This window comes from Sapajus apella, unplaced genomic scaffold (assembly GCF_009761245.1).
Source record: "Sapajus apella isolate SASKATOON/1434 unplaced genomic scaffold, GSC_monkey_1.0 scaffold124, whole genome shotgun sequence".
Lineage (NCBI taxonomy): Eukaryota > Metazoa > Chordata > Mammalia > Primates > Cebidae > Sapajus > Sapajus apella.
The window spans coordinates 4723733-4751334 of record NW_022437064.1 but is presented as its reverse complement, the minus strand read 5'-3'; the positions used below and the strand labels follow the sequence as shown (position 1 = coordinate 4751334).

Genomic DNA, 27602 nt, shown 5'->3' with positions numbered 1-27602 from the left:
CTTTATAAGGAAGTCTTTACTTTTACCTATACATTTGAGTATATGAAGTTTTTAACCACTAATCATCCTCTTAGTAGCCATATTTAAGTCAGTTTACTTTTCAGTTAAAATTTGCTTGAGCTCAAAGCTCTACTTCACTGTTAAATCATTTATTATTTTTAATTTTCATATTCTTTTTTGGAAATATAGATATATCATTAAGTCAAAGGTAGCTTTCTTCAGTCTTTGTTATACCAAAATGCTTTTTAGCCAATTTGTATTAGAACTTTTCATTAAGAGTTTTATTTGCTGCTTTTAGTTTCAATTATGTTCAACTAATTTGACTGTAGATGAGATTTTTAATGCAAGCTTGTAAATGGCAATATCATATCATTATACTGTGACTAATATGTATACATACTAATGTAGAGACTGTATTTTGAATTGTGTGCTGTCTTGTTTTGACAGTTTCATTCTTAAGTTCTGTTTACCAGAAAGCTCAATAATCTTATAACATTGTAAGAGCCTTAGGAATAAGATAAACCTGTTACAATCTTAAGAAACTTATTTTTAGTAACCTCAGTTGAGTTACTGGAATTCGCAGCTTACTTTTCTGGACCTATAATCTAGTTATACCAATGTTTTAAACATTAAACTTAAAACTCAGGGGGGAAAAGGTTCCTCAACTTGAGATCTTCTCTCCAGATCTCCATTCTTTGGAGTTTCCATGAGTGTGACCTGAAGAACTTGGAACCATTGAAATTCAAATGTAGGTAGGTAAGTGTTTACACCAGCGCATGCGTTGATTGCCTTATATCTCTTTGTATATGCATCTGTATTGCACCCCCTCAGTGCCTTTCTTCCTCTTCCTCCCCATAGATCATGTAGGGCCTGTGTCATTTTGAAATTACGTAATTTCGTAAATCTGTGTTTGGTCAGTATTTGTCTGTGATGTGTGTCAGGAGCAGTTAAAACAGAGTCTTCAGACGTTTATGACATTGTGCTGTCTGAAGACTGTCTTTCACACATAAGTGTTTGCTATGTATGGGCCTGGGTTACATTTCTGTGAGTTGATGTGTTTGTTGAGCTCTGATAACACTCCCCTGGAGTTATTGATACTCACTGAGGGATACAGAAGTCCTAGTCTTGCAATTGTTTCGCTTACTCTCCCTAATGTATCTGAGAACAAGAACTATTTCTACTTCTAAGACTTTTTTCCTATTTGTCTTTCACTTAAAAGTCATACTCCTGATAACATTCATGATATCATGGATGTCAGCTATTATCCTTTGAAAAACATTTGCAAGCTTTCTTTGGGCAACAAACAAAAAAGATGATCAAACTAATCATTTATTTCTGTCAGTAAGAATACCAACTTATCCTACACAATCAGGACCCCTACTTAATCTTTTCAAAAAACAACCGCGGCCACCTACTGAATTGTAACATTTAAATAGCAACTGAAATAGGTAGCAGACTCAATCTGGAATAATCTTTTAGTAATAAGTAGAGTTTCTACTCAAATAAGCAAGATGAGATGTTAAATGCTTTGTTGGTATAATTACTCTGAAAATATCAAGAGTGCCAAAATCTGGGATTCTTACTGTGCTGTTATCTTATTTCTTTTTTTTTTTTTCTGTTATCACTTCTGCTAAGCACATCATTGAACTTCAGAATATTTACCATGTTTCCCACCCACCTTCCAATCTCTTATAAAAATTAAGTAGTCCTGGCTGGGTGCAGTGGCTCACGCCTGTAATCCCAGCACTTTGGGAGGCCAAGGCAGGCAGATCACCTCAGGTCAGGAGTTCAAGACCTGCCTGGCCAACATGGTGAAAACTGGTCTCTACTAAAATACAAAAATTAGCTGGGTGTGGTGGCAGGCACCTGTAGTAATCCCAGCTACTTGGGAGGCTGAGGCAAGAGAATTGCTTGACCCCGGGAGGCGGATGTTGCAGTGAGCCCAGATGCTGCCACTGTATTCCAGCCTGAGCAAAAGAGCAAAAACTCTGTCTTAAAGAAAAAAAAAAAAAAAAAGGGTGGTCCTTTGACAGTGGTTCTTAAATTTTTGGTCTTTTGATTTTAGATGTCTAAAACTTACAGAAGCTCTAGAAGAATTTTGTTTATGCATTTGGGTTATATTTGTATTTACTGAATTAGAAATTTAAGTGGAGAAAAATTTTAAAATCATTTAGTACTTCATTTTAAAATAACAAACCCATTATATGTTAACAGAAGTAACATTTTTATGAAAAATATTTTCCCCAAAAAATTGCTGCCAAGAATAGCAGTTTATTTTTTTATTTGTGGTGATGAAAACAATGGCTACTAATACAGTTTGGTGCCATTACTGGTGCATGCTAAAGTGCCAGCAGTTTTACCTACCAATGCTTTTGTACCATCAGTACAAATGTCGACACAGTGGCAAGAGCGAATAAAATCTTGGCATTTTTATGAAAATAGCTTTGATTTTGTAATCCTCCGAAAGGGTTCCAGGGACGCTTTGAGAACCATATTCTAGGTTGAAAATTTATATCAACTTGTGAAAGTAATCCTGTAATCCCAGCACTTTGGGAGGTCGAGGCGGGTGGATCACCTGAGGTCAGGAGTTCAAGACCAACCTGGCTAACATGGTGAAACCCCGTTTCTACTAAAACTACAAAAAAATTAGCCAAGCATGGTGGCGCATGCCTGTAATCCCAGCTACTTGGGAGGCTGAGGCAGGAGAATCGCTTTACCCTGGGAGGTGGAGGTTGCAGTGAGCCACAATCACACCATTGCCCTCCAGCTTGGGCAACAAGAGTCAAATGAAGTCTCAAAAAATAAAAAAAATAAAAGTGTCTTTCTTTTTTTGGCCTCTCCCCCTCGGGGGCCTTCATTATATAAGACATGGCAGGCCTGTAGTCAGGGTGAACAAATTTTAGAATTATTTGAGATGACTGTTGTTTCAGTTAGCATCATAGAAGTAGATGTAAAAGAGAGCACCCAATTGGTCCACAGTGAGTTCATCCAGTTGGATGGCTATATATTTTTCTCTTTTGTGTAGTATGTGTGTTGTATGTGAGTATATAATGAATTTGGCTCCTGGGTAGTTATAAAACATTTTCACAAAGCAACGTGATTTTCATGAATTACGGCATTACCTATAATGTGCCATTTGGCTATGTTAACTTTTTCTCCCAATCTGCCACAATTTCAAATATTACTGCTTCAATTTGTATGCGAAAGATTGTTTAAGCATTATAACATTTCTTGAATTTTCACCTTTTTCCCTGGAACCAAAATTTGTAACATTGTAAAAGCTGTCCAAAAAAGTGATAGATAGGCCAAGTTAGCAGAACATGAAGAGCATTATCTTCTAAGTGGTATTCTTCTGTTATCTTCTTCATAAACTGTGTTATTCCTCTGATGTCCCTGGACTGTTGGATTTTTTGTAGTTTGTACCAACAGAACTGAGGGGGTGTGTGATGCTTACATATATGCAGACATATAGTGGAGTTTGACTCACATTCAATGCATGCGCTAGTGCTCACGCTTACATACCTGAAATTTAATGATTCAACAGCTCTGCAGTATTTGACAAAGTAGTCAAAATGAATACATATATAAATAAAAATACTGCTAAAGAACAAGGATCTGCAGAGGTGACCCACTAATAAAGAGCCCTATCTACTGGTAAGTAACCTAAGTGATTTCTAACTTGGAAAGTTCCTTGGTGCATGATTATTACAAATACTATAACCATAATGCAACTATTCTGCCAATATAATGTAGATATAACACTATAATGTGTATTTTACCTTTAAGTGTTGTGAATCATTAATTGCTTAATAGCATATTCAGAAAAAAATTTAACATCAAAAGTATGAATACAGATTATTTAGTTGAGTATATTTTAATTCATATCTCCTTTTAGTATAGACTTCATAATTTCATTACAAAATTTGAAATTGTTTTATTAAAGTATTTGAACTCTAAACATAACCTTCCATTTTTCCCATCTTTATTTTTTATTATTTTGGTAATAAACCCCTTTCTAGTATAGATGGACTTCCACAACTAAACCAGATAATTATCTGTAATTACCCAGTCATAGAGTCATAGTTTTCAGGGACAATAAGCCTCTGTTGACTACCTCCTCATACTTCACGCTAAAAGCAGGAAGAATTAGCAACAAAGACCACCAGGCAGTAAATCAACTGGCATGTGAGATAGCTCAATTCTGTATGTTCTTTTCTGAAAATCGCCCTCCTACTTCCTTATCTATAGATTAAGAACTATAAAGAGTAATAAAAAAATTAGCAGGCCAACCCTGCCAAGGGATTGGAGCTATGAGGAACATGTGTTTTTGTAAGAAAGAGTTTTGTCTTTAGATTGCATAGAGATAAAAGAATTTGGGGATAATTATTAGCTTGAAAATGGCATATTATTTTAAAGAGAAAAGTAATTTTGAAAGAGCATTTCTGTATCTTTGGATGAACCAGTTATTGACATTTATAGTGTTTTGCATAAACATATGAATGTTTATATGCCTTTCTTAGCTTATTCTAAGAGGTAGTGCTTTTGGTTTTTATTTTAGTTTATTTACCTTCAACTTTGCTACAGGTATTCTATTATTGTCATGAAGAGCCCTTATGGAAATTCAAGGCATGTTTAGTACTTCAGAATCAATTTGTTGCTTAGAAAATGAAGGCAAACAATGATGGCAAAGCCATGTTAACCTTATTCTCTTCACCTCTCTAAGCCAGACTTTCCTGTCTTTTACTGAGATAATCTGTCACTATAATTAAATAAAACTTGAAAAATATTTTAGGTAACTCATTTTTTTTTCTTGTACCTCTCTTCCTAACAGTCATCAAGAACACTCTGGTTGCAAATACTCAGAACCAATCATTTTTGTGTATTTGTTATATATTTCTAATTTTGTATTATGGGAAGTATTTTTAAAGGATTCTAAGATTTTTTCCTCCTTTTTTGGTCTTTATTAAACTTGCTATTTTTCTTATACTTTTCATATTCTGTGATTTCCTGTAATGCAAATGTTACTGTAACTTTTTCACTCAAAAACTGTTAATGTTTGTTTATACCTATTAAAAGCCTGCTTTTTAATGGTGTAAGACCCTGTTTAAATAACTAACGATTTGATATAGTCTTCAAACTATTTGTATTTCTGAATGCCTTTTGGTTAGTCAAAGGATTCAAAACTAAACTCTTCTGAACTGATGTTTAAAATGTTCAATATAATCATATGAATGTACTTCATTTTTCATTACTGTAATTTAAATAACATTGAGTTTCCAATAGGGAAAATAAGAGGTGTTTTCTTCCTGTAATGTTCATTTGATAACGTCAACACTTGCTTTTCTGTTGTTGTTGTTTTTACAGATTCGCTTCAAGCTCAGCTTATCAATATGGGTGTTATTCCTACCTTAGTGAAATTACTGGGCATCCACTGCCAAAATGCAGCTCTTACAGAAATGTGTCTTGTTGCATTTGGTAATTTAGCAGAACTTGGTAAGTCTTAGTCATGAACCACAAATGTAATTAACTTATTAATGTGCTTACAATACATTTTTCTTTAGATATTAAGAAGCTAGTAACCCATTTAGATTGAATTAGTTTATTTTTTTAAGCATTTTAGATATCTGCTTCAATATTTTAAAAAGTAAATCCAATTAGCTCTTATGGTTGCTTTGTTTACAATTAGAGCTATTTTGTTTCCCTAATAATTTTATGTATTAATGTTTAAAGCTCACATTGTGCATTACATAATGGAGTTGAATATTTGAAATTGTCTCCACTTGACTTTAGTATTTTTACATGAGGGATGGCAATTTTATGTCCAAGGGTAAAAATAAGATTGAAATGTATTACGTTTTGGCCAGGCGTAGTGGCTCATGCCTGTAGTTCCAGCACTTTGGGAGGCCGAGGTGGATGGGGATTGCTTGAGCTCAGGAATTCGAGACCAGCCTGGGCCCATCTCTACACAAAATACAAAAAATTAGCCAAGTGTGGTGGCTTGTGCCAGTAGTTTTAGCTACTCAGGAGTCCGAGGTAGGAGTGTTGCTTGAGCCCAGGAGGCAGAGGTTGCAGTGAGCCAAGATCATGCCACTGCACTCCAGCCTGGGCGGCAGAGCCAGACCCTGTCTCAAGAAAAGAAAAAGAAATTTATTACATTTTATATAAATTGCTTGCTTCTCAGATAAAGAGAAATCTAACAGACTAAGGTTCTTCATCCTCTTTTCACAAAATCTCAAAACATGAAAGAGGACTTTTTTCTATGAATACATTCTAATGTTACAGCATTAGAAAACAAAATCTGCAGAACCCTTGAAATTCAGAAGGCAAACAAAACCAGACTAATGCTGGAAACACATCCTAGTCATAACACAGAGGAGGAGATGGCCTTAGTACCTCCATCTCTTTTCCTTTTTTTTTGTTATGGATTATCCTTTCTTCTCTTTTTTTCCCCCATCTTATTTCTCTCCTTTCTTCCCATAACTCTTGACAGAAAGTTACAACTCCAGGTCTGAATCTACCCCACAACCACGTTAATAATAAATTATTTATTATGGGCATAGTGAAATGAAATGGTGTTTTGCCATAACTAAATACAGTAGTTACAACAAACAAATACATCAGTTGTTACATACCACATTTCATAAATAAAAGCACGAAGTCACTAATCTTGGTTTTTCTAACCGAAAGCCCATATCCCTACATACTATATATTAAAATCTTGATTTTAGTATTTTACTTTTGTTTTTTCTTCAAACTAAGGGATAGGAATTTATTAAAGATATTTAGTAAAAATTATTCTTACACAGTGGGTCATATCCTAGTATTTGTAAATTCCCATCCTCTCTCTTCGTCTGCTTTTTCTTATTTTTTATACTGGCCTAATTAACACATTTTTTCTGTCATTCAAATGAGACCAAGAATAAAAGAGCATTCATTTAGTATTTGACAAAATTATTTTTTTCCATGATTAAAATGGAATGTAGGAGTTTGTGTTCAGTATGGTTGGCAGAAATAAAACAGAAATTGTTTTATAATCCCATACTGATAGTGTAACAGAAACATGATTGGTTCAAATCTTTCTTCACTTGCCTTCAGTCTTATGAAAATTTAAGAATGCAGGTCCTTTGCTGTTACATTTTAATGTGAGCAGTTTCTAGAACAGCACTGTCCAATACAGTAGCTCCCAGCCATGTGGCTTACTGAGCATTGAAATATAAAGTCTCAATTGAGATGTGTTCAGTATAAAATGCACAATAGATTTCAAAGACTATGTATGAAAAATATAAAATATCTCACCAATATTTCATATGTTGATTGCATGTTGATAATTTGAATATATTGGGTGGGATAAAATTATTAAAATGTTTACCTTTTTAAAACTTTTTTAGCACATCTACTAAAAAATAAAAATATATATATTGTTCTATTTTTGGCTCTCATTAATAATTTCTGTTGGACAGTGGTGCTCTAGAAAATGAACTGCAACAGAGAGTTATCCTTCACCCTGTTAGGGCCCCTCCCTTTTCAAATTTTAGGAGAGTACATAGAAGAAAGCAAAAAGATTAATGAAGTTTATCTCATCCAACTTAAGGAAAAGTCAGTACCAAGTAAGGAAATTGCAATAATCCTTGGATAGGCTGTACTAAATAAGAACTTATATAATTGTAGCTGTTTGCTGAGGACTATTTCATCCCTTTTATGGTTTTGTGTCTAAGTCTTGTAAATGCTCCAATTTCAGGAACTGTGCAGAACTCCTGCTTGACCTTGTGAGAAGAGAGTTGCTATTGGTACATTATACCCCAATAAATAGTCATTATCCACTTCTCAAATAAGAGTCAAGGAAAAGTATTAGTCATTATTACCTCCTCTTGTGAACAAAACATAACAAGATCTATGGTAATGGAAGAGGGTGGATTTGAGTTTAGTCATAGAAGTCTTTTTTTTTTTTTTTTTTTTTACTTTAAAAAAAACTTATTTCATGTAGCATGTCCATATAAGGAGTCTTACATTTTACAGTAAAAGAAGATCCTGGATCTGTATTAAACCTTCCTCACCTTTACAAGCATCCCTATGAAGTAAATTGTGCCTAATCCTTACAGTTAACCCAATCTTGTGATTTATTTAGGAATACTAATTTAGGATCACACATACAGTAGAGAGCTGCTTTGAGAGGAAAATTCATTTATCTAAGTTACAAACACAATGAATATTGAAGTATTTTTAGAGTTGTAAGACAGCTTAAATATTTGAACCCTCAAATACTTCAATATGTAAATATTGGCATAGGTCTTTCTGTGTCTAAGACGTTATAATAATATAAATATAAAATATTAACATGTCTCCAAAAGTGCCTTGCATCAACCCAGGTTACAAATTGCTCACCTTAGGGGAATAGTTTTCAAACTATTTGACTATGGCCTATAATAAATACATCCTTATATCACCATTTATCGTATTACACACCTGAAACTAAACAATACTTATTATCCTTAACATATCCGTGCACTCTGATCCTAAACTGATTACATGATTTTATTAGTGGATCTCCATCTGCCATTTGAAAAATACAGCCTTATAGGTTTTCTATTATTCATAAATCATTTGGAAAGCAGTTTTTTGTATTAGAGAAAAATTCTGATGTACAGTCTTTTTAATAGAAGACCTGAATTCTCACACAAAGCATCTTTAAGTGATAAGTCAAATAGTATTTCTGATTCTAGTATCTGTATTCTTACTGTGTACATAATAGGCATAGCTTATCTTACAAGTGTAATTAAAACCTTCGGTTTATTCAACTTTTAAAGTAATTAGGCACTTAAAAATGTTAATGGATATGACAAATTCTCAGTGATTATGTCTGCTTTGCTGAGTATTGATACAATTTTTTCTGAGGTAATATATACTTGCTAACTGATATTTTAAAGTTTCCATAATATATACCATGCCAGCCTGTGCTTTCTCACTAAGCAGTGTTTTTATGGAGCCCTATGGACTCCAGAGATACCTGCAAAAGTGTTGTTGGAAGAGTCAAAGGCAGGGAATGCTTTAATATTTAATCCAACCATTTTATCTTGTGGGAGAAAAGTGAAAGGTTTTTCAAAAGCTAAATACCCAGAAATAAGCAGAAATATTTGCCCTATAATTCTGTCAGTCAACTTTGTTAACCAACCCTTTTTAAACAAATACTCTTTAGGATAGACAAAGTTATCAGCCATCTACCTCTTATACTTTCCAGTCTTATGCTTCTTTTAGGTGTCTGAATGGATAGTGCTTGATATGAATGACCAGATCAATACAGTAATATCAGTGGCGATAGGGAAATGGGAGTGTATTAATCTATTTGCACTACCATAAAGGAATACCCAAGACTGGGTAATTTATAAAGAAAAGAGGTTTAATTGGCTAATGGTTCTTCAGGGTGTACAGGAAGTATGGTACCTTCATCTGCTTCTAGTGAGGGCCTTAGGAAGCTTACAATTATGGCAAAAGGTGAAGGGGAGCAGACATGTCACATGGTGAGATGAGGGGGCAAGAGAAAGAAAGTGGAGATCCCAGACTCTTAAACAACCAGATCTCACATGCACTAACTTACTTATCACCAAGGGGATGGTACTAACTATTCATGAGGGATCTGCCCCCATGATCTAATTACCTCCTACCTGGCCCCACCTCCAATATTGGCAATTACATTTCAACATGAGATTTGGAGGGGACAAACAGCCAAACCACATCAGGGAGTTTTAGTTGGACAAATAACAGAAAAATAATTTGGGGACAAACATAGAGCACTGTATACTGATGGAGCCCTGACCTGGTAGGAGAGATTAAGAGGTAAGTAGAGAATTGCAAAAACAACTTTGTCTGCCTTGCTGATTTCACTGGTGTATAGGTAAAATATGCCATTAAAAAACTGCTTCCAAACACTTTGATAGGAGTTGTTGTGTTAAGATAACAGATTTATTTGAGAGGCTGCATAGACCACCTCTGTTCAGCCTAGTCTCCCACTATCTATGTTAAAAGATAAATACGCATCTAATTTAGTTCAGCCCAGTTTCATCCTCTAATGTCAGTGGTTACTGTCCTACCCATTTGGAGGAAGAAAGTATAAATGAAAAATACGTTTACCTAAGACTTCTTGGGCTTCTATCATGAATCTGTTATACCCATATAATAGCTAAGTTATGCATCAACACAGGAGTGGAACATGTATGAGCCAGAATAATGTTTCTCCTTTCAGAATGAGCTTTCTTGCTCGTTCGTTAACACGTACTGTATTTTTATTGACTCATGTAATATCAAGTGTTTTAAATTCATGTCACATATTTCTGAATATGACATATTACTAAATGCTACAGTTATTTTGTCAAAATGTTTTTAATAAAAGTGTTAAATTTGTGTGCTTTTGCTGACTAGTGATGAAATGTAATAGCTTAAAGATGAAATGGAAATAATTTAACAAGTGCAGTCTATTTCAGAATTGGTACAGAAAGGAAGGTTATAGCTCTGCTTTATTAAGCTTCATAAACTTTGTAGGATTAAGGATGTTTTCATTTTTTCCAAAGTAATGTAAAAAGATTGTTTTCCTCCTGATTGTTATTTATGCATACACAATATTAAAGAGAAGTTGGTCTTCAACCCAACACTCTTTAATATAACCAAGGAATTTTTTTTGTCCTCTTTGAGTCCCAATTCATGTATATACATAATTTTTCATACTTAAAATCATAGCATGAATATAGTTTTAAATTATGCATTCTTATTTAACATGGAATAAACGGAATGAGACCTCACCTCTTTTAAAAATGTAGTTGGAAACTAACTAAAACTCTGTGGTTTAGAGATTTCTTTTTAAAGGCTTAAGATCTCAAGGACTGGGAGGCCTAGGCAGGAAGATTGATTGCAGCAGGAATTTCAAGACCAGCCTACATAACATAGTGTGACTTCCCTGCCACCCACTCTCTAAAAGCAAAAAGCAAACAAGAACAACCTCAAGGAAAGAGAATAAAGAAAAACAGAAGAGAAGATTATAGACGAACATTTTGGGACCTGGGAAGAATGACGGGCAATAACTTATTGTCAAACCTTTGACATCTAAATCCTGGATAAAAAACCAGGAATTTTGCATTTCACAATTTTCAAAGCACTTGGGATTTGGTGGCATCAAGATTTCTAGACTCTCTTTCCCTTTTTACACCTTTTGATGAATAACCCTTAGCTATCCAGGGAAAACACTTTGCTTTTTTTCAGGACAGATGAAAAAGAGAGGGCATCTTGATGGGGGAATATCAGACTAAATTGAAGTAAAAGGTACCACAGTACCAATCCATAAACAAGTGGAGTGAAATCTGAATGCTGAGAACCACAGTTTTATTGTCCTATTTGTCTTCCAGAACATAGACTTAAAGTTATGTATATGGAGGGTTCTCTACAAAAGGCCAGCAGATTGCCCTATAAGGAATCTTGCAGTCAACAAGATTATTGCTACTCGTAGCGCCTAATTAGTTTTTTTCTTTATACATTTTATTTTCCTAGTTCTAACTGTTTATCAATGGCAGACAACTCAAGAGGTAAGGGCAACTTCTAACAAGGAAGATAAATAGAAAAAAGCTACAGTATGCTATTCTTAAGGAGAACAGAAAAGAGCTTGAGCATTAAGAACAATCACTAAGATGAAAGACAAAATTTGGAGAAACATTTGTAAAAGTAAAGCAAGAAAAAAATGGGGGGAGATAGAAAATAAAAGAAAATGTAAGAGGATCAGACCAAGAGTATATATCTGTATATACATATATATATACACACACACACAATGGAATACTATATATACATATGTGTATATGTATATATATACATATAGTATATGTGTATATATGTGTGTATATACATGTGTGTGTGTATATATACACACACACACACACACACACACACACACACACAGAATGGAATACTATTCTGCCACCAAAAAGAATTAAATCTTGTTTTTTGCAGCAACATGGATGGAACTGAAAGACATTATGTTAGGTGAAATAAACCAGGAATAGAAAGTTAAACACCGATGTGGAAGCTTAACAAAGTTGACTTGATAGAAGTAAAAAAAAACAGGATACTAGAGGTTGGGAAAGATACAGGGAAGAGGGATAATAGGGTTAGATTAGATACAAAAGATACAAAATTATAGCCAGATAAGAGGAGTAAGCTCTAGTGTCCTGTACCACTGTGGGATAACTATAGTTAACAGTAATACATTAAGTTTCAAATAGCTAGCATGAGGCTACTGAATGTTCCCAACACAAAGAAAAGTACTTGAGATGATGAATATGCTAATTACCCTGATCTGCTCACTGTTCACTATAGGTAACATCACAATGTACCCCATAAACAATTATCATTTGTCAAATAATTAAATTTTTAATTTTTGAGGGAAAATGACTTCCAGCACAGAATCCTATACTCTTCATATTATCAGTCAAGTTTAAATACTTTTCCTCTGGAAGCCACTGGAAGATGGGTTTCACCAAAACAAGGGACAATTATCATTTGTCAAAATTAAATTTTTAATTTTTGAGGGAAAGTGACTTCCAACACAGAGTCCTATACTCTGTCATATTATCAGTCAAGTTGAAATACTTTTCCTCTGGAAGCCACTGGAAGATGGGTTCTACTAAAACAAGGGATTTAAATGAAGAAAAACTACACAGGAACTGGAAACAAGATCCAGCAAGAAACAGGAATCCCAAGTATTATAGTGATGTTATCATCCCAAGTGGTATGTTTTTAAGGAGCAACCAGTACGGGTTGGGTTAGGTCAAAAAGCTGGTGGGATGGGGCTTGGGAGAGTTCTTACAGGAAATGAAATTAACATCTAAAGTGAATGTATTAAGAGAAGATTAGATAACTGATGGAGCATTTGGAGTTGCATTAATAATAATACAGAGAAAACTAAGCAAATGAGAGAACATTATTCCAGGAAAAATGAATTACTAAAACACAACTAGTATAAACAAAATTACATATAATTAGAAAGATGGAGAGTATGATGAACACAGGAAAAAAAAAAAACTAATGCATCTTTCATAGGAATTTGATCAAAAATACCTATAATTAATAATTAAGAAATAGCAGTACAAATGTAATTTAGATATATGCAAGTAAACAGTATGAATTAGCTAAAAGAGCTTTATGTATTTCTGAGGAGAGGAAACTGGAGTGTGCTGGTAATTTTAGGCTAACTCTAAATTAATGGAGTTTTAATAAAAATAAGACCTTAGTAAATGAGGCTTCTTGCGAAAGACCTGTTGAGGATCCATGGCAGTTAATAGATATAATGTCCAAATTATACATCATACTGTCTTTTCACTCTATTCACCTGCAGGATAAGTACAGATTTTGTTCTATTGTTCCTGTATTAATAATGGTGCATTACTTCCTTGTGCTGGCAAATAGAGTCGGAGTTACATAGCAACAATAATTTTGTTTACTTTTATTAGTGTTTGAAGGACTACAATGTGGATTGGAAGGAAAAGAGTGCCAACACTATTATTCTAAAGAAGAGTAAGAGCAAGTAACTAGATGAATGATGATATCTGTATACTTTACCTAGGATTTTATGTTTCTGAAATTCATCTCACTTGGACAATTCTCTGAAGCAGAGGAATAACCAACAAAGTTCCAGTGATAAATTATCGCTACTTGTTTATTTATTTATTTTCCTTTTTGAGGCAGAGTCTCACTGTGTCACCCAGGCTGGAGTGCAGTGGTGTGATCTCTGCTCACTGCAACCTCTGCCACTTAGGTTTAAGTGATTGTGCCTCAGCCTCCTGAGTAGCTGGGACTTTAGATGCATGCCACCACACCTGGTTATTTTTATATTTTTAGTAGAGATGGAGTTTTGCCGTATTGGCCAGGCTAGCCTCAAACTCCTGGGCTCAAGCAATCCACCTGCCTCAGACTCCCAAAGTGTTTGGATTACAGGAATGAGCCACCATGCCCACCCTCATCTCTAAATGAAACTAACCTCTTTTTTGGGGTGGAATGTGCTGACATTTGCTGAATAAGATCTCTGAGTGATTAGGTAGCTTATTGGAAAAGATGCCTTACCCTTACTTTTTTCTCCCTTGGCATCTGAAGTAAGAGTTAAAGCCCTAGATTTTTATGGCACTGAAGAATCATACTTAAAGTCTTGGAGTGGATTTTTATCATTTTGGACTAGATCTATTGGCATGTACTCCAAAGCAGTGCAATAAAAGGTTGATCAAAACTGTATTTAACAATATGATTATTTCTCCTTTCTCTTTTAAAATTGAATTTACAGTGTTTCTTACTTGATAGTAACACAAGAGATTTACCAGAGACTGGAGAGCAGAGTCTAACCTTGATAATTTATTTTCATGTTTATTTAGTTCCTCATAAATAACTTCATTTTGGACACCTGCTTTATACCGGGGACTATCCTGTGCACTATGTTTCTGGTGGTTGAATCAGTATGTACTGTCCCTGCTCTCAAGGAGCTTATAGTTTAGTGTGTAAGATGGACATTTATTTTTAAAATAGTTTGTAAATAAACTACCATATAATTACAAGTTAAGATAATTGCTAGTATGAGAAAGTAATGGAGTAAGATAAGGGACTAATTTAAATTAGAAGCATCAACTCTAAGAGCATTTTCAGACAGTCAATATTTTCAAAATGTCTACCTCCTGTATACACACTATACAGTAGCTTTCTCATGAAGCTGCTGGAGGATATCTCCATCAAAACAAGTGAAGGATAAAGGGCATAGATAACAGGGTATCCCATACAGAAAAGAGAAGTGATCCATCAAGAAAATGATAAAGAGAACCCAGGATGCCAGCTGTACCACCAAACAGACCAGTATAAGATGCAGTCAGATTTCACTGAAAGAAATTTCTAGAAAAATTAATAGGATACCTAATGCAACCAAAGAAATTGAGAGGAGAATTGGAGAGAAATGGAATGGATTTGGGTTGGGTTTTGGAGGTAGATTGCTGGACCTTGGTGATTGATTAAATGTGGAAGTTGAGTGAAAACAAATGAGCAATGACTCCCAGATTTCTGCCTAGGCAGATGGATAGATGGAATGTTCATATACTGAGTTGAGGAACCCCAGAGGAAGAAGATTTCAGAGTATGTCAAAAGCCCCTTTTCAGTACTGAGTGAGTTTAGAATGCTAGAGAGATACTCAAGTAGAGATGTCAAATGGGCAGTTAAATAAATAGCCTGATGTCCAGAAGAGGGTTATGAATATTTATGTTGTGTAAATATCAACACAGAGATGCTGTTTGATGCTATGAAAGAGAATTAGATTTCCTCAGGTGAGAGTAAGGACTGAGAAGGTAAAGAAAGCAAAAGACAAATCCTAAGGAACTAGAATTTATAGAGATCTTGTGGAAAAGGAGAAACAATTATAGGAGATTGCTGAGTGTAGAGGCAGATAGGCCAAAAATAGTAGATTTAGTAATGCATGTGAGTTGAGAGAGTAGAGGCAATGTATGTAAACAATGTTATCAGAAACTTGTTTGTAAAAGTGAAAATGAGATTAAATGGTAGTTGAAAGAGGTGGATTGGGGGAGCACATTTGTCTTTAATTTTTTTTGTGTGAGAAATACCAAATATATATAAATGCTGATTGATGGTGAAGCTCTAGGATAAGGAGGAGAGATTGGAGATGCTGACAGGCAGAAAGGAATGAAACCCCCATTACTCATGCAGAATTGGTCTTCAGTAGTAGATAAATCAGGACCAGTGTAGAAAACATGTGCTACTTTAGTGATACTAAAGATAACTCACCTTTAATTCATCCATGTAGAACACAAAATGTTAGGAGAAATTTTTCTTCTTTGACCAAAATCCTTAAAACTATGAATTTATGACTTAGTAATTTTATTGTTGCTGTGGTTACATATATGTTATGCTAGTGAACCATTCTTTATAGCTCAAATATAATTGGGTCAGAACATTTTCTCTAAAGCCTTAGACATTTTTCTTTTTCAGGGGCATTAAGACTGGATTTGGTTGTTCCTATATCTGAAGAGTATTTATATTTATCAGTAGTGGTACAAAATGACCAAGTATTGAAAGTAATAGAAAACAGTTTCTCTGTTTAATTTGGTTTTTCTTTTTATTTTACAGAGTCAAGTAAAGAACAGTTTGCCAGTACAAACATTGCTGAAGAGTTGGTAAAACTCTTCAAGAAACAAATAGAACATGATAAGAGAGAAATGATTTTTGAAGTTCTTGCTCCATTGGCAGAAAACGGTGAGAAAAACAAATGCATCTTTCGATTTTTGGTCATGTATACTTTAAATTTTTTTCCTAATATTATTTAATTGCCAGCTATTTGACTAACAACCATTCTTTATTAGTGATATGTTTTATTTTGCTTATCTCTAATTTTAGCTATGTTATCTGCTCCATAGCTATGTTATGTACGTGGGTCAAAGGAACTTTCCAGGTTCCTTTGATTTTAAATCCTTTGATTTTAGATACTTCTGTAGCTAACACATTCTTGTGCCATTCTGGAAAAGGCAGCTGAGAGGCTAAACTCTACTTTTATACACTTGTAAGGCAAAGGAGATAAAAGCTGGAGTTTCAGGCCTGCCAACAGTGAAGATACTGGTTAACCACTCTTTTCTTTTGGCACGAAAATGTTAAAAGATATATCGTAGAAATAAGCATGAATCAGAGGAAACAAACCATTCCATGTTAGTAATTTTTCAAATATAATGTCTAACATGTATTCAAAGAGGACCAGATATTAATACATGAGACAAAACAAAATGTAAGTAAGAATAGGCAACAGCAGCAAATCTTCAGATACTGGAATTATTAGACACTGATTCAAAACAGGTATGTCTATTGTGTTCAAACAGGTAAAAGCAAGCTTAAAAATCTAGAAGGAATTAAAAAACTATTTTTAACAAGTGACATAGGAGATTTAAGAAAACAAATGAAATTTCTGAATTGAAAAATGTAACCAAAATTAAGAATCCAATGGGGGGTTTAATAGCGGTCTTAATAGGTACTGTTGAATTAGAGAACCAGTGAATTGGAAAGTGGGTTGGAAAAAAATGCAATATGAACTAAAAGGAAAGAAGAACCCAGTTACATAAAAGAGAATAAGAGGTCAGAGGATAAAGTAAGAGGTTCTCATATGCATTTTTTAGAGTCCCAGAAGGAGAGCAGAGAAGGTAGGGAGCGGGATATGCAGAGGCAATATTTGAAGAAATTGTGGCGAAGAATTTATCAGAAATTATGAAAAATATCAAAGATTCAAGAAGCCCTTTGAATCCAAAATATAAAAAGAAATCCACATCTAGATAAGTTATACTGAAAATGTAGAAAACCAATGACAAAATTATTATCTTCATAGTAGCAACAGTTTGGCTGACAGCTATCTTCTCAACAGCAACAATGAAAGTCAGATGTTATAAATGTGGTTTGTCAGAAGGAAAATGATATAGATGCAAGGGAGAATAAAAACCAAAAAAACTAGTAAATATGTAGGTAAATCTTATGAACATTGAATATATTTAAAAAATTATTTATTGTGATGTTTAAAATGTACATGCATATGCTTTGAAAATATACCACAGACCGAGCATATAAATAAGAGAGGTAAGAGGAGTTAGAGTCCTAAGCCACCTGTGTTATCTGGAAGACTCTGGTTATTTAGTCCCTTCAACTTTTATGGTGACTACTAAAATAATTTTTAAAAATCATGTATAATTACCAAATGAAAAGAAGGACTTATAGAAAGATTTTTTAATACCCTAGGAATGTAAAACAAGAAAAAAGAGAAAAAGGAACATGAATTATAGAAGACAAATAGAGCATAAAAATACAGTTTTAAGACACAGTGTTTCAGTAATTATGTTAAATGTATGTGGCCTAAATGCTTTAATTAAAAGACCATTTGTCACTTGTGTTTTAAAATAAACTATACTACTTAAGTAATACTTATTAAATATGAAATTTAAAAGATTGAGAATAATAGGATGGAAAAAATATATCACCGAAACCTAAAGAAGGTTGGGATAGTTATGTTAATATCAAGTAAAATAGATTTTAAGATGAAAAGACTTGCTAGAGATAAAGAGTGACTTGGCCAGGTGTGGTGGCTCACGCCTGTAATCCCAGCACTTCGGGAGGCAGAGTTGAGTGGATCACAAGGTCGGGAGTTCGAGACCAGCCTGGGCAATTTGGTGAAACCCTGTCCCTACTAAAAATACAAAAATTAGCTGGGCGTGGTGGTGGGCACCTGTAGTCCCAGCTGCTTGGGAGGCTGAGGCAAGAGAAACACTTGAACCTGGGAGGTGGAGGTTGCAGTGAGCCGAGATCACGCCACCACCCTTCAGCCTGGGTGATAGAGTGAGACTCCATCTCAGAAAAAAAGTGGGGGGTGACTTGAGTAATAAAGGGTCCAATTCACCTAGAAAAAGATAACCATTGTGCATTATCCAAAAACATACGAAGCAAAAACATTCAGAACTATGAAAAGAAATAGATAAATCCACAAATATCATGAGCAATTTTAATACCTCAATAATAAGCAGATAGAAAAATAGGTTACAGAAAACTTCAACATGATTAAGAAAATTAATTTAATGGACCTATTTTAGGACACTTCAACTGCAGAGCTCTCTCAAGTACATACAAGAACATGCATACTTGTTACAAAAGAAAGAAATTTCAAAAGATTGCTATCACACAAAGTATTTCTTTGACCTGAGTTGTCTAGTAACCAGTTATAAAAAGAAAACCAGAAAATCTCTATGTTTATATAAAAAAAAAAAAAATACACTTCCAATACCTCAGAGATCAAAAAGGAATTTTAATGGAAATTAGAAATTTTTCTAGTAGTGAAAATGAAAACACTATATCTCAAATCTTATGTGATACAAGTAAAGCCATATTCAGAGGAAAAGTTTTTGCTATAAATGCTTATATTAGAAAAGGAAAAGAGCTAAAATCAATGAGCTCTCAGTATTCATCTCAGGAATTTAGGGGAAAGAAAATATAAACCCAAAAAACCAAAAGGTAATTTTTCAACCCTCACCTTCTAATTTGTGTAAATATGCTCATAGTAGTCTCTGATAACCTTTTTGTATTTCTGTGGTATCAGCTATAATGTCACCTTTGTTTTTCTGATTGTGCTTATTTGAATCTTCCCTTCCCCCCCCCTTTTTTTTTGGTTAATCTAGCTAGTGGTCTATTAATTTTGTTAATCTGCACTTGTACTCCCTAAATTTACAAAAAAAAAAATTTTAAGTAGTTAACTGGAATAAAATACAACAATGTTGACAAAATCTACAAGCAATATATATTCTTTAAAAAGTGGAAGGCAAGATAGGGAATCAACCTAAGTGTCCACCAATTGATGAGTAGATAAAGAAAATGGAGTGCATACACACACACTCCATGGGATACTATTCAGCCATAAAAAAGAAGGAAGCAATGTCTCTTTGCAGCAACTTAAATGGAACTGGAGGGCATTAATTCTAAGTGAAGTAACTCAGGAATCAAAACCAAATGTCGCATATTCTCACTTATAAGTGGGAGCTAAGCTATGGGTACACAAAGGCATACAGAGTGGTAGAAAGGACTTTGGAGACAGGAGGGAGGGAATGAGATGAGGGGGTTGAGGGATAAAAATATTACTTATTGGGTGCAGTGTACACTATTCAGATGGCAGATGCACTAAAATCAGACTTTGCCACTATGCAATTCATCCATGTAACCAAAAACGACTTGTACCACTAAAGCTATTGAAATTTTTTTAAAAAATTAAGCATAAGGAATATAAAGAGCTAAAATTAATAAAATGGAAAACATACAATGCAACACAAACATATAATTGTTACAGTTGAATCTGAAAAGACAGTGGAATTGGTAAACCCCTAGTAAGATTAATAATGAAAAGAGAGAGAAAGCATAATTAACCAAAATTAGGAATATGAGAGGAGACCTTACCACATCTCTTACAGCTATTAAGAGGATATTATGAACAATTTGATGCACGTGTGTGTGTGTGTGTGTGTGTGTGTGTGTGTGTGTGTGTGTGTATTTTTTTTTTTTTTTTGAGATGGAATCTCACTTTGTTACCCAGGGTGGAGTACAGTGACACCATCTCTGCTCACTCCTACCTCCACCTCCGAGGATCAAGCAATTCTCCTGGCTCAGCCTCCCGAGTAGCTGGGATTACAGATGCCCATCACCAAGCCCAGCTAATTTTTCTTTGTATTTTTAGTAGAGACAGGGTTTCACCATGTTGCCCAGGTTGATCTCGAACTCTTGACTTCAGGTAATCCACCTGCCTTAGCTCACAGAGTGCTGGGATTACAGGCAGGAGCCACCACACCTGGCCTGATGCCAATATATTTTTAAGTATGAATGATATAAGAATGGAAACGCTGAGTAATGTTACCTTAAAAATTCTTCCAAAGAATAAGAAAAGCAAATATACTTACCAATTTATTTTACTGAAACCTTTACACCAAATCTCAAAAAAGATACTACATGAATGAAAATTAAAGGCTAGTCTCACTATTAACATAGATCTAAAATTCCTCCTAAAGTTTTAGCAAATGTACTCTAGTAATACATTTAAATATTAATCACACCAAATTGCATTCATTCTGAAAGTGAAACACAATTTAATATTTGAAATGCAACCAGTATAATTCATCACCTTAACATATTTAAGGGGAGAATCATGATCTTCTCAGATTCAAAAAACACAAACTTTCCATAAGATTAACTGTCCATTCAATATTTTTAAAACCTCTTAGGAAAACAGCACTAGAAAGGTCTTCGATCTGAAAGGGATATCTATCAGAAGCCTGCAGAAAACATCACACTCAATGGTGAAATAAAAAAGCATTTGCTCTGATATTGGGACAAGAGGGATCATCCCCACTTCCATTTAATATTGTAAGAAGTGTCCAGTGCATTAAAGAGAAGAAAAAAAAATTAAAGCAATAAAACTTATTATATATGATGTGATTTGCATATTTAATTCAAAAAGATGTGTAGATTCGTTTTGTAGATCATTTTTCAAAATCAGAATTTTGTTACATTACTGGCAAAAAACACACAAGAATTTCTGTATACAAAGATAAAAGAAAATAAAATGTGAAAAATATATTGGATAGCCCTTTTGGCTGGAACTGCCACCTTCCAGTAATTTACCAAAATGATGAACACAAAGGGAAAGAGGAGAGGCATCTGATATGTACTTTGTAGGCCTTTTAGACAACAGGCCATTAGCCACATATATTCACATCTACAGGATGTTGTTCCTTTAGCCACATATATTCACATCTACAGGTTGTTGTTCCTTTAGCCACATATCACATCTGCAGGAAAGGTGATACTGTACCCATCAGGGGAATGCACCCTGTTCAAAAAAAGAATGCCCCACAAATGTTACCATGGAAAACCAAAGGAGTCTACCGTGTTATCCAGTATGGTATTGGCATTGTTGTAAACAAACAAGGGCAAGATTGTTGCCAAAAGAATTAATGTGGATAATGAGCATATTAAGCACTCAAGAGCCAAAATACCTACCTGAAACACATGAAGGAAAAGTAGGAAAAGAAAAAGAAGGAAGGAACAGCCTACTCAACCTAGAGAAGTTCATTTTGTGAGAACCAACGGAAGGGACCCTGAGCCTGTTGGAAGCTCTTCCCTATGAATTCATAGCATAATAGGTGTTTTCAAGATAAAAGACTATGGACTATTAAAAAATATAAAAAATTAGTTCCAGATAGATTACAAACCTAAATGTGAAAGTTAAAACTTCAAAAAGTTTGGCTTAAAATGTAAGCTAAGAGAATATCACTATGGCCTTGAAATACTTTTCTTAGGTCACAAAAAGCTCTAATCACAAAGGAAAAAATTGATACATTGGTTAGTTTAAAAGTAAAAACTTCTGGCTGGCCTGGTGTCTCATGACTGTAATCCTAATGCTTTAGGAGGGCAAGACAGGAGGATCGCTTGAGGCCAGGAGTTTGAGACCAGCCTGAGCAATGTAGTGAGGCCTCATCTCTACCAAAAACAAATAAAAGTTAAAACTCCTTTCTTAAAGACACCATTGAGAGTGAAAAGCAAGAGTGGTTGAGAGAATATAATTATAACATATAACTGACAGAGGGCTTGTGTATACAATGTATAAAAACTCCTACAAATCATTAAGAAAAATGTAGAAAACCCAGTGGGGAAATGTGCAAAACATTTGAATAAGCACTTGACAAAAATAGAATCCAACAGACTTAATATAGATATGAAAATGTTCACTCTTAGGTAACACAAAACTGCAATAAAATACCACTATACACCCATTGGAAAGTTTCATAAACCAACTGTTGATGAGGGTGTGGAACAGTGTGAGTGTAAATTGGTACAATTTGTGAAGTAGTATCTGTTGAAGTTGAAGCAATAGATCCAGCAATTCTGGACTTAGAAGTATACCCAGAACCTTGTGCACATGTGCACCAGGAGCTGTTAAAGGAATGTTCAAAGGAACATTATTTACAATAATGAAAAACTGGAAACAACCAATATCCTTTAACAGTAGAATAAATCATAGTATATTAATATAATGGAAAAATTAGAGAGTTATGAAAAGGAATGAAGACAGCTATAACCGTTACTGTGGATGGATCTCATAATGTTGAAAGGAAAAAGCCAACACTGAAAAATACATGTTGTATGATTCCATTTATATAAAGTTTAAAAAAAAATACTAAACTGTAGTTTTTAAGAATTATTATTTACTCAGTAAAACAATGCAAATATGGAAGTGATTACCAAAATAATCAGGATGATTTGAGAGGAATGAAGGAAGGAGTTTGTGATCAGAAACAAATGCAGAGATAGACTTCCTGGGTTGTTGGCAATGAATTTCTTGATCTAGGTGATAGATATGTGGTTATTTGCTTTCTAATAATAAGCTTAACTTGCATATATTACCCACTTTTCTGCATTTGTATTTTTCTTTCACCCTTTAAAAAAGGTTTTAAAATACCATATAATTCGTACATGATACATATATGTGTACATTCATACATATGTGTGTAAACAGTTGTGATAGATACATGTCCTTGGACAGAATGGAGTTGATAAATGTGCTACACTGTCTGCTTTGGCAGAATGTCTTACTAATCCCAATTAAGGTAGTTTAAGCCACATATATTTGTTTTCAAATATTTGATTTCAGTCAAATTGTGAGAAGAGATTATCTATAAACTTTAATATTGACACATTTAGACTGGGCATGGTGGCTCACGCAAGTAATCCCAGCACTTAGAGAGGCCAAGGCAGGAGGATTGCAAGAGCCCAGGTGTTGAAGACCAGCTGGACAACACAGCAAGATCCTGTCCCAAAAAAATAAAAAATAAATTAGAATTTTAAAACTACAATATTGACACATTTAAAATTCCTTAAATGTCTTAGGTCCTACTTTTTAGGAAGAAATTTGTTATTCATCACATTGGTGATTCGGCAAAGTAAAAACTTTATTGTGACCTTCAGTCAATTTTATGCCATAAAATTACCCCTAACTTTCTTTGCAGTATTTCAAAATAACAATGTGTTTATATTTTATTACTGTTTTCCTTTCTGCCTTCACATCTGTTTTATAATTATGCAGTTGGTAGAATGATACCTTTGAAGGGTTGTTTTTGGACCAATCCTTTGCATGTATCATCCTTGATTTTCTCAGTACAGGAAGGAGAGTGATTTCAGCATAAGTTGGGATTTGTATAGTTCAAGGTTTTTAGTATTTTTAAGGCTTTTTCATCATAGTTTTTGATTCTAGTCGCCACACATTTCTACCCCTAGCATTCTGTAACCAAGGAAACGCCCTACTTTTAGCATGGCACAGTGCGAGTGTACCTTCTAAAGAAATGTTCCAGGTTGAATGCTCTGTGTATTCTAAGATAATATTTAAAAGAAGATCAGTGATTCTAGTGATTCAAAAAAGCTAAATTTTAAGAAATTAAAATTGCCTGAAAGTCTTAAGTATTTATTTTTGAAGTCTTTATTTTTCCTCAGTAAGCTGAAGCTGCAGCTGCCATATATGGATGCATATACAGCTTAGGGAAACCAATGACTAAAATAAAATCCAACTAAAAAATTAAATATAAAAGTGTCTGGCCAGGTACAGTGGCTCATGCCTGTAATCCTAGCACTTTGGGAGGTGAAGGCAGTAAGATTGCTTGAGGCCAGGAGTTCAAGACCAGCCTAGGCAACATAGCAAGACCCTCTCTCTACAAAAATGTTTAAAAATTAGCCAGGCATGATGGTGTGCACTTTTAGTCCCAGCTGCTCAGAAGGCTGAGATAGGATTGCTTGAGCCCAGGAGTTCAAGGCTCCAGTGAACTATGATTACTCCACTACACTTCAGCCTCGGCAATAGAGCTAGACCCTATCTCTTAAACAAACAAAAAAAATCTGTGTTGCAAATGTATTTTTAAGGTCAGTTGATTAGCATTTATCTTAAGGAGTATCAAGTACATTCAAAGTATTTAGATAGGCCAGTTTAGGTTAAAATACAAAGATGACTACGGTATATCTGCTCAGGCGATATATGGAGACAGATGTGGATACAAATAAAAGGTCTTCAATGAAATAAGTGTTATAATGAAAGAATACTTAAAGATATTAGAAGTATAATAAAAAGTTTTGATCTGGGAGTGGTGTTCCCTATGAAGACCAGCTTTAAAAATATAATTCGGATGTAAATTCTGTCAGAGTTATTTTTTTCTTTAACTCTTATTATGAACATTTTGAAACATTCAGAAACAGCATTTAGTAAACCACCATGCACTCAGCACTCAAGAAAGCTTTAAATTATTGAAAACCTGAGCCCTTTTTGAAAACATGACTTTATCGGCCAGGTGTGGTGGCTCACTGCACAATTCCAGCACTTTGAGAGGCCAAGGTGGGTGGATCATGAGGTCAGGAGTTCAAGACCAGCCTGGCCAAGCTGGTGAAACCCCAAATCTACTAAAAATACAAAAATTAGCCGGGCATGGTGGCAGCACCTGTAATCCCAGCTAATTGGAGGCTGAGGCTGAGGCAGAGAATTGCTTGAACCCAGGAGGCAGAGGTTGCAGTGAGCTGAGATTGCACCACTGCACTGCAGCCTGAGAGACAGGGCAAGACTGCATCTCAAAAACAAAAAAAAAAACAACAAAAAAACCCCATGACTTTCTTTATTTTTATAAACAGGGCCACTCTACTGCCCAGGCTGAAGTACAGTGGTACAGTCATAGCTTACTGTAACCTTGGAACTCCTGGCTTCAAGCAGTCCTCCTGCCTTGGCCTCCCAAAGCAATGTGATTGCAAGTGTGAGCCATCATGCCCCGCCCTGTTTTATAGTACCTTATAGCTTGCCCTTTAAACATGAGCATAGTATCTAGACTAATAGTGGAGTGATATTAGTTGCCTTCAGAGCTGAGTATCAGTTTGCTTAGGTGCTGCAAGACATTGTGAAAAATGCAACATAATTTCAAATGGAAAAATGAAATAAAGTTTTTTGTATACGTAAATTGAACTGTCAAGATAGTTTACTTTGAAGGTTTGAGTATCTAAAATGTACTATCTCAATCATACATTTTCTTAGTTTCTTATTCTTTATAATGGATTGCTTATACAAGAGCTCCTATTTATCTCAAAGTTTTGTTATTTTGTTCACACTGTTCTTTAGATGCTATTAAACTACAGCTGGTTGAAGCAGGCCTAGTAGAGTGTCTACTAGAGATTGTTCAGCAAAAAGTGGATAGTGACAAAGAAGATGACATTACTGAGCTCAAAACTGGTTCAGATCTCATGGTTTTATTACTGCTTGGAGGTGAGTTGTAATTTATGCCAGCCAGAGAATGTGGTTGTCAGATTTTTTTAAATTTATTATCTCTTCTGTAAATACTACCCTAGGCGTTTTCTCATTTTTCTATCTCATATGCTGTTGAGGTGATGATTTTGACATTTTAAACACATCATTGATAGAACCAGATATAATGAACCCGAAAAAGAAGTGTCTTCACTATCTTCCAATATTTGAAGAGCTGTCACATAGAAGAGATAGCTTTGGGACCACGGGACTGAAGAAAAGCTAGATGGCTCCCTGGGACTTGGACTAGAAAGATGCTAAACTCTATTGTCTAGTATCTATTAAAAGATTATTATAAAAAGAATTATTACTTTTCCCATTATGAATTTAATACTGTCTGAGGTATGTAGTTTCCCTGTTGGATATTCACCCAAGAATATGAATTTGTTACTCCTACTTATTTTTCCCTTGCCTAACTGTTCATTTCATTTACCTCCAGATGAATCCATGCAGAAGTTATTTGAAGGAGGAAAAGGCAGTGTATTTCAAAGGGTGCTTTCTTGGATTCCTTCAAATAACCACCAGCTACAGCTTGCTGGAGCATTGGCGATTGCAAATTTTGCCAGAAATGGTAAGCATATTAGTTCCTCCTTTGTTAGTCACATATTCCATATTTGTTTATTTTTGCTTTGCCATCACATATACTAAAACTGGAACAATTTAGAAGTTTGTGTAATATGTGTGTATGCTACTAACTTAATTTTTCAGAAATCTGAAATACTTATAGTGACATTCCTAACAAATTACGTATTTTATGCAATTCAACTAAATTTTAAGAGTTTAAAGGTCATGAATTACTTCTTTTGAATACGTTGCACTTCAGAGCTTAGTTAAGCTTGAATCCCATTCTAGTATACATCTGCTCTCTTTTGCCTAGTGATTTTATTTTGGATCTAATTATCCGAGTATTCATTCTAGAATTATTGTGCCTCAACTTACACTTTTAAGCTCATAAAATTTAAGTATGAATAATCCTCTGACTTCATGTAGAATATTTAATTTAGTTTAATAATATTTCAGGGGGTACCAGACTTCTATGTTTATGAAATCTGGCACTCCTAAAAAAGTCAAATACAGTCTAGAAACTCATTCTCTGTTGCCCAGGAAATATACTATGTCTAGGAAATATTGGTTATTTTTCTTTTTAGTTTAATTGTCTTTCAGTATACACTGTTGGTATATATCATAATGGCTGACTTCATTTTTACTCCTTCATTTTGGGAGTGACTCCCTAATAATGGAAGTAAGAGTGGCATAATATGGATAATTATTGAAACTAGATACGGGATAAATTTATAATAGTTCATTATAATATAGTCGTAATATTCTGTGTGCTTTGTAAATGTTTGAAAAAGAAATTAGATATCAGCCATGATAACAAAAGGTAGAGTACTATCACTGTAACATTGGCAGAACACAAGCATTCATCAAAATAAATGAAAAATATTGGACATTCTAACCATATGTTTCTACTTCTGATATATTATCTCTAAGGCTTTTTCTGATAATTTTTCTGATTTTTAAAATTTTATCTAGTTTAAGAATTTTTATAATACTTGTCACTCAGAAAACAGAAAAACCTATAAATCTGATGGGAGAAAGATTTGGAATTCATTTTATTGTATAGCTCCATTTTCCCTGATGTAGATAATAGGCAGATATCAGTAATGTAAAATATTTATAGAAATTT

The 27602-nt window shown here is 34.4% G+C and overlaps 1 protein-coding gene across 4 annotated transcripts in view; it reads left to right on the top strand.

The window, feature by feature from the left end:
- Positions 1-232: 232 nt before the first annotated feature.
- The window catches only part of RAP1GDS1 (Rap1 GTPase-GDP dissociation stimulator 1), a 50999-nt gene continuing 23629 nt past the window's right edge, over positions 233-27602 (top strand). The window contains exons 1-5 of one of the 4 annotated variants that reach the window (XM_032261573.1): positions 233-752; positions 5365-5493; positions 16150-16275; positions 25730-25873; positions 26352-26483. In XM_032261573.1, the coding sequence (XP_032117464.1) occupies positions 5391-5493; positions 16150-16275; positions 25730-25873; positions 26352-26483 (505 nt within the window). In that variant the 5' untranslated portion in view covers positions 233-752; positions 5365-5390. Of the gene's footprint in view, positions 757-2781; positions 3655-3931; positions 5494-16149; positions 16276-25729; positions 25874-26351; positions 26484-27602 lie in introns of those variants that run through there. The other 3 variants (XM_032261572.1, XM_032261571.1, XM_032261574.1) reach the window with 3 other exon arrangements.